At 34.1% G+C, this 8,717-nt stretch overlaps 1 protein-coding gene across 1 annotated transcript; it reads right to left on the bottom strand.

Annotated features, from left to right (window-relative positions):
* Positions 1-1,398: 1,398 nt before the first annotated feature.
* LOC116850502 (vacuolar protein sorting-associated protein 26B-like) lies at positions 1,399-6,287 on the bottom strand. The gene is made up of 6 exons (XM_032828858.1): positions 5,966-6,287; positions 5,711-5,854; positions 4,727-5,121; positions 4,538-4,644; positions 3,925-4,136; positions 1,399-3,817 (listed from the first exon to the last, which is right to left on the bottom strand). Exons 1-6 carry the CDS (start codon positions 5,966-5,968, stop codon positions 3,551-3,553), a joined length of 1,128 nt encoding a protein of 375 aa, XP_032684749.1. The 5' UTR covers positions 5,969-6,287; the 3' UTR covers positions 1,399-3,550.
* Positions 6,288-8,717: the final 2,430 nt, after the last annotated feature.

Here is an 8,717-nt window from a genome sequence, read left to right as displayed (position 1 = left end):
ATAAAGTATTTTTTTATTAGGCATATTTAGAGTTATGAGACTTGAAAGGAGTTTGGTCTTTAACTGTTTCTATTTCGTAAAAATGTATCACTGTCTTCTGAACGGTGGATTTAGAAATAAAATTGATCAGGATATGCAGCATTGAACGTGTAGATCAGTTACTTCTTCGTATGATCTAATATGATCTCCAAATTTTCGATAAAGAAACAGCATTATCTTTTCTTTATCGGTTAACATTTTTAAAAAAGAAATTTGAAATTGTAGTTGGAAAAAGAAAAAGAAAAGACAAAAAGTAAGATGCGAGAGAGCACGACTCGTTTTTAAAATACAAAGATCGAGAAGCGTTATCGTGAAGCGCGGGTATGCGCGAGTTTTGACTGACCACGTGTGATATTACGTCGTGAATGAATAACCGCGTTCGGTGAGAGCGAATGAACAACTAAGTCGGTCATATCGTCTAGCTCAAGACACGAAAAACAAAGTTATTCTTGTTTTTCTCCTGTGTTTATGTTTTTTAGGCTCCCAGCCTAGTTGTTCATTCGCTCGCATCGAACGCGGTTATTCATTCACGACGTAATATCACACGTACTCGGTCAAAACTCGCACATACCCGCGCTTCACGATAACGCTTCTCAATCTTTGTATTTTAAAAACGAGTCGTGCTCTCTCGCATCTTACTCTTTATCTTTTCCTAACTACAATTTCAAATTTCTTTTTTAAAAATGTTAACCAATAAAGAAAAGATAATGCTGTTTCTTTATCGAAAATTTGGAGACTATATTAGATCATACGAAGAAGTAACTGACCTACACATTCAATGCTGCATATCCTGATCGCAATTTTATTTCTAAATCCACCGTTCAGAAGATAGTGATACGTTTTTACGAAACAGAAATAGTTAAAGACCAAAATTCTTTCAAGCCTCATAACTCTAAAAATCCCTAATAAAAAATATTTTATTATAGGTTTTTGGAAAGCCCTTGAAATAAACTACAAGAATATGTAATAAAAAGTGGGGCGTCCAATTTAAAAAATTCAATTTGACCTTCGTATGACTTTCGTCCTCCACCCAAAGTCAAATTTTTAGCCACCATTAAGTACATTTTATTAAGCTCTACAACTAGGCTACTTACATATTTTTCGCTACAGTTGATCCTTTTCGAAATATTTGACCGTTTCCGGACCCTGTATCTATATATATATATTTTTTTTTTAATAATATATATTTCTGAATTTTTTTCAGAAAAATATCTTTTTAGCCTTCGAAAGTGAATATAACTTTTTATCTCAAAACTTTGTACTTCTAAATAGCGAATCGAATGATCTTTATTCTTAATTAGTACGATTCAACGATGGATCAAATGCATTTTTTATTCAATAACACAAGGGAACAGCAGGTTTAATAGACTTTGTCTCTATTTACTAACAAGAAATAAAGATATAAGAATTAAAATGAGACAAATTGTATATATGTGAAATAATTAATAATAATCTTTCAATATACACATGTAGGCACCACACATGCACTGTATACAATATATAATATATTCATATGGGCATTGAAATATACAACTAATTGCATATCGCATGATAATATGTTGTATATGTATATATATACAATATTTGACATGTCAAATAATTCACAAATAGATTTTCCCTCTTCTCGTCTACATACACGTACATTCCTCCATCTTTATATTTTTATACTCAGTTTTTTCTCACGATCCCATTGTTTGAGAGTCAACAGATAACAAAGGCGTGGATTATGAAAAGTTTAAATTTACATGAAAAAAAGTTCGAGCGCATTATATGTATGTATATCAACTAACTATATGTTATGCACTTCCTTAGGATATTTTCCTTTTTACAGTCATTTTCTATGATATAGAACAGTACAAAACGACAGGTTTTCCTTTTTCAGCAGCAGCAGCAGCAGCAGCATCGCTTTCATCGCGGCAGCATTTAGTCACACTGCGACGATGGAAAATATGTCTGCTTATGACTGTTGATGATATTGTAATACGTAATACATATATGTGTGTGTGTGTGTGTATGCGCGCGGGCATATGTGCACACGCGTATGTATGTGTAATATAGGATGTCTGTAAATCGTAGTACAATTGGCGAGAGTGTAAGTTTTCTTATGAAAAAAAGAAATGAAAAATAAATATTTTTAAATGATTGCATGTTACATGAGAGAAATTATTTTTAATATGTGAATGGATGCACATAAGTATCAACAGCCAAATTGACATACAATATTTTCATACTCAAAATCGCTGCCTTCAAAGCTAATGACTATTTAAAAATATATTCTATATTATCCGTCTTTATACAACAAATTATCTCTTCGTCAGGTGTCTTACGATTTATCAAACACCATAAATGATCCAGTTAGTCGTTATTGCCAAAATGAGAAATTGTATTTATATATACATATATATGCATATACGTGAACTGCAGTATGTATATATTTATAAATACACGAGGCGGCTACCCCATTATTTAATCTATTATAGTCCACTCTCGTGTCAAGAAAGGCATATTGTCTTGAGCAGATATCATACATATAATTCGTGTTTGGAAGATTATTATTAAATAATGCACACTCTTGCATATAAAAGACTATCTTATGAAATTGTTTTACTATGCACAATTTAGCTAAACTCAAAGGAAAAGATTTATCTACGGCTTTTATCATGCAATAATCGATATTCTTTTTTTTTCTTTTTTTTGTATAAACTCGTTCTAAAAATAAGTGTGATTTTCTTTGCTCAAGGTATCTCTTGTGTTTACATTATATAAATTATTATTAAAAACATGCATCATTTACATAAGTGTAGCTTTTTCGTGCTCTTAATCATTATTCGTAGACTAGTTGAACGGATTAATATGGGGCAGCCTTTGTGAGTATACATGTCTATTTTATACATATAAAATCTCTTTGTGTAACACATGACGCTGCTGAATGAGAGACTTCAGTTTTTATCAGAATTATACAATGGGCGGGTCTCAATGGGCATTGCCTGTATAAAACATTTAGAACACTATAACACCCAGATGTTTTGCAAAATATATCGTTGGTTAATATTTGATTAGTAAGCCATCCATTCAGGAATATTTATACTGCTGGTTCATATTATACTTCGCAATATACAACTTGTTAAACAATTTCGCGGAACCATATTCTTTCCCCATCATGGTTAAATCTTCCTTTGTGTCTCTTTTCGATAGTATTATAATTTTGATCGATAATCAACTAGTTACAAATCGCGTTGGCTCTCAATTATGTATGTAATGCGTGTATGTTGTGTATGTGGGGGTATATATATCCAAAATATTTACAATTTTACTAGCGAGTCTTTACACGCCCCGCTGTTTCTCTTACTAAAAACAAATTTCCCGGCGCAATAAAGGAGACATTTCTTCTTCCTTTTCTTTGCTAAACTAATTCTTTCGCATTCTATCCTTTGTATCTCGGCTATATTTGACCATGTTTAACTAATCTGAATTGTAACCGACGTCAATGACGAAATTAATACGCCGAGATTTAATCGCTTTCTGGACCGCCTTCTTTCTCACCTTCCCCGTCTCCTTCTTCTCGTGTCATGCCTTCAATCGGAGCTGTAGTATCTTCTACATTCGTGATGTTACTTGTTGGCAGTTGACCAGGAGCACCGGGTGGTACTGACGGTGGACCGTTTTGGGCAACGCCTTGCGGAAATCCTGTCTCAGCCGATACTAAGTGCGATGGCATGTGCGGCGAAGCCGTTTGCGATTTTCTACTCTTCTCACCTTTCCTCCATAATGTTATTTCCTAAATAGCGTAGCGTTAAGGGAAAATACGAAGGAGATTATCGATTAATGATAGTAATAATAATTAATGACAAGTAATGTTGTTAAAGAGATTTATAAGTGACTTACTTGCTGTTTAAAATATCGACGATCTTCTTCGTCCATGAGAACCAGATTCAGGTAATATCTAACACTAAACTTCTTATTAATGTCACGCATTGTAGGCGCCAAATCATACCCAGCAAGGAATACTCTTATAGGAATGGACTCTCCTCTAACAGGTGCACCATCCATGATCTCATATTTTGCTATGGTTTCGTTCTCAGTAAACGTATGAGGGCCTGCAAATATATATTCTATTTATTGCCTTAGTACCATAGATACTACATGAAAAGTACACTTATAAAACCAAAACTCGCATTCCAATATTGCAATGTCGCATGCGTTTAAAACTGTAAAAATTATAGTTAACATTGTCTACTATACTAGAATCACTCTAAGTAGAGTTTGACCATAACTGCGGTTTCGTCAAAATGAGAAAGAGAAACAGACATATTTTCAATCTCTTTCTTTGTCTATCTTTTCTTAACCTAACCTATTGCTATAGGCATATTATGATTGGATATTGTGTGGGATTTGACAAAACAGTGGACCAATCAAAAGTTATTCCTTTATGGCCAAACTCTGCTTAGAGTGACTCTATACTATACTAATATAAGTATACAAGTTATTTATAGCATACCAGAACCAGTAGTTTCACGTTTGATAATTGCTATTTCCATATGTTTTATCTTAATTCTAACCAAAAGAAAGTATATTTTGCCAACAATTACATCTTTCAAATGATATCTGAAAAGAACAATGGAAAAGTTATCACAAATTCAGCAAAGAGAACTGAAAAAGGAGCAAGATCAATATACATGTAACTTACTTGCTTTTATTATATTCAAATTCGATATGCAGGCAGTCTTCAATTCCAACTTCCATCTTAATGGGATTATTCATATCTGGGTAGGAACTAAGCGTGTGCACAACTAATTCGAGTTCTTTAACAATGTCACTAAGTCTTCGTACGATTGTTACTTTCAAGAAGTATCTTAATCGCACATTGGAGCCAGTGTAACTCTCAAATGGTTTCTCCACATTCGGGAATTCAAATGTATATACTGTATTGTGAGTTAACTCTCCTGGCCTTGCCAATTCTTTCACCAGACTGGTAAACTCATGATGGTTACCTCTATCATAATACAGCTCAATTTGTCCAATGAACTCTACTTTAACACCTTGATGCTCCAATTTACCAGCTTTTCTTAAACTGATATTAATCTGGAAACATTAATACAATATGAAAATGATGTGGAATATCAAGTGAAATAATGAATCAAATAATACAAAAATATATATAATCAGTAATATGTATAAAATGCAGTTTATTTGAAATTTTGAAGTTATTAGAATGCTATGAAGCATTCAATAGATTATATTCACAACGTTGAGTAATATACTAGAATTAATCCTTATAAAGAAATAGTATAATGCCTAGTATTGTTTTTCTATGTATGTGTGTGTATTTGTATATATGTACATATGTATGTGTAAGTGTAAACATTCACACACGTGAGACATTTACATTCATGTATGTGTTTAATTATTTTTTTATTATAAATTAATTCATGCATAATTAATTCAGCAGAACATGAGACAGCATGATATAAAAGACAAATAAATCCACAGTATAAGGATATGAAAATGAGATTAGCAGAACAAGCAATTTATAGTTTCTAGTGTATCAAAAAAGCTGTGTGCAAGTTACATACAAATATATTAATACTTGAAACTTATCAGGCTATAATTTTTATAAGCTATGATCAATGATAAGCCGATACAGAAGTCAATTCTAGAAAATGACTCCTACCTTGCCAGATACCGTTTCGCCGTCATAATACAATAAATGCCGTTCCTTTTTTCCATCCTCGGATTTAATATCCGCAGTCTTCCTTGTTTCGGCGCCATCTAATGTGATCTCTATATCAGCAGACTGACCAAAACCGAAGAAACTCTGCAGCAGGAATCAAAAGAGGTTGATATGACACATTTATGAGGTACGAGGCACGATAACTTTGAATTACGGTAGAGTATCTGGCTCTCTCTCTCTCTTGGATAAACGCACCATTTTCCAGATAAAAGGGAATAGCCTTCGTGTGGGAGATAAAAGACCTCGGCGTAAAGCCGCAGTCGTGCTGAGATGATACCGATGTAACAAGAGTCAGTGGACAATTCTCCAGGGCAACATTTTCTTTCACGTAGAAAGGTACGAAGAAAGTTGGGTTATTTTTTACTCGTTCCTCCTAAGTCACAAGTAGCCAATATGGCCGCGTACTACAGCCCCCACCCTTACGTTGAGGACTGTCAAATTGTCAGTGGCGCGCGCAACGATCAAAGAAATTTACGCTCTGCACTAGAAGTGCATGTTTTTCATTCCAAATGCATATCTATAGAGGGCTGCGTTCTGATGGGTGGGACCCGATTGACCACGGTACGATTGGACACAGATTGTAATGACTGGTTCGAACTGGTAATTCACTAGATTCTTTGCATCGGTTGGTTGTGTCCAATCGTACCAATCGGTTGTCGTCAATCGGAACGCTCCCCGTTCTGATTCTCGACCCGAGTAGAGAAGTACTACAGAGGCTGCGTTCCAAAATGCACTACCAGTACTGAAAATCTATAGTTTATGTTACATATATTATAGAATTTCAGTACTAGCAGTAAATTTCGAAACGCAGCCAGAATATGTAATATAGGGCGCGTTCGGGGAGCACGCTATCAACGCTACCACGTTCTTTTATCTTTTGTCGCGTCGTATGCCCCAATGTGCTCTTACTCGCTCCAACGCATTCTGATTGGTTCACGTCACTACGTGGACCAATCAGAATGCGTTGAAGCGAGTAGGAACCTTTGACTATGAAACCGTGGACCGCTAGCCGCTATTTTGTGTCTGCAGCAAAACGTCTGTCAACATCTACAACGCCGCCAGAATCAAACAACGGCTATTACGTGAACTATCATATACTTGTGATTTCTATTTTATCATGTGAAAGATATTTTGTGTGTGTCCGTGATCATAAATTGCAGTTATCATTAAAGTACATGAAAAATTATTATAATATTTCTTTAATTGTCAATAACAGACTTTCATTTTTTCTTCAAATAAATTATTACATTAAAAAATAAGTTATACAACTTTGCTATAATATAAAAATCAACAATTTTTTAAGTAACAAGAAAAAATATCTGATTTGCAAAGAAAATATAAAAATACAAAATAAGATATTTATATAATTTCATACCAAATTTGTATTTATTATATTACATAAGAATATATGATATTTATATAATATATTTATATACCCAGTTAGCCAAACTTGTGCGAGCAGATTTTACGCAGGTCTGTCAACAGTGTCTGTAGACAGAATGGCAACAGATTGTACGCAGAAATCACAAGTATGTGATAGTTTACGTAATAGCCGTTGTTTGGTCCTGGCGGCGTTGTAGAAGTTGACAGACGTTTTGCTGCAGATATAAGATAGCGGTTAGCGGTCCATGATTATATAGTCAAAAGTTTCTACTCGCTTCAACGCATTTTGATTGGTCCGCGCAGTGACGCGAACCAATCAGAGTGCGTTGGAGCGAGTAGGAGCACATTGGGGCATACGACGCGAACAAAAGATAAAAGAACGTGGTAGCGTTGATAGCGTGCTCCCCGAACGCGCCCTATGTTATATTCTGGCTGCGTTTCAAAATTCACTGCCAGTACTGAAATTCTATAATATACGTAACATAAACTATAGATTTTCAGTACTGGCAATGCATTTCTGACGACAGATTGGTGACAGACTGCGCGCAGAGCTTGTCGACAGACTGACGACAGATTGCGCGCAGATTCTGTTTCCTATAGAGACACTATAAGAGAGACTGGATATGAGACCCGTCCGCTATGTTTATGCTAAATCCTGCGAAGAAGAAAGACATATATACTATTTTAGTTTAACTTATAGTTTGCTCTTTTCAGCTACACTACTGCACCGGTGTAGCTCAGAAGAACAGACTATGCGAGGTTAGAATTTACTGATATGTATACGTCAATATGACAGATGTGATAAATATATATTAAGGATCTCTATTTGTAATAACCAAATAAATGTGATTAAATAGAAACAAAATGAGAGGATGTTCTGCACCTTTTTGCAATAATTCTTTAAAAAAAGGATATATCATGAGGATTTTCCCAAGAGATGCAGAAATCATTTTTATTAAAAAAATTCAAAAAGGTAAATACAGAACATATATTACTTTGTCATAATTAATATTCCAAAATTTTAAAAAGATTTATTGTGTTTAGATTAAAGATAGTACAAAAGAAATATAATACGAAGTTATGTAAAATATATGATAGCAAATCTATGGCAAAGCTATGCATTCTATATTTCAATAACTTTTATTAATAAAATAATATTCCAAACAAGAAAAAAACTTTTCTAATTATATCAAAATGACGTCTACATCATGTTTAAATGATCATTTTTACATTATTTGACATTATTTTGGGGTATCAATTGATATATATTCATACTTGATATATTCTAATTATTTTTCTATCTTCATTTTTCAGAAACTGTATGTATGTATATATATATATATATATATATATACATAAACTGTATGTATATATATACAGGGTGTCCCGAAGTCCCATGATGACCCTTGGTGAGAACGTAGAACGGATTGAGGTGAGCAAGAAAGTCCTGTGCCGTTTTGCGATATTCGCAATAGTTTTTGAGAAATTAATTATTTTGTCTCAACAAATCAGCGTACAGAAAGCGGCAGCGGAAAGAAAGATGCCTTCGGCCGACGTGCGACCG

Source organism: Odontomachus brunneus, unplaced genomic scaffold (assembly GCF_010583005.1).
Source record: "Odontomachus brunneus isolate Ranch 3 - 2012 unplaced genomic scaffold, Obru_v1 Obru_scaffold_147, whole genome shotgun sequence".
NCBI classification, from domain to species: domain Eukaryota; kingdom Metazoa; phylum Arthropoda; class Insecta; order Hymenoptera; family Formicidae; genus Odontomachus; species Odontomachus brunneus.
This window is presented reverse-complemented; position numbering and strand designations above follow the sequence as displayed.

What these genes read in the sequence shown, in the direction of transcription:
- LOC116850502 (XM_032828858.1), bottom strand. An exon ending in GCGAAACGGTATCTGGCAAG is followed by an intron (nt 5,122 to 5,710) that starts GTAGGAGTCATT and finishes TAATGTTTCCAG; the next exon opens with ATTAATATCAGTTTAAGAAA. An exon ending in TTTGAATATAATAAAAGCAA is followed by an intron (nt 4,645 to 4,726) that starts GTAAGTTACATG and finishes TGTTCTTTTCAG; the next exon opens with ATATCATTTGAAAGATGTAA.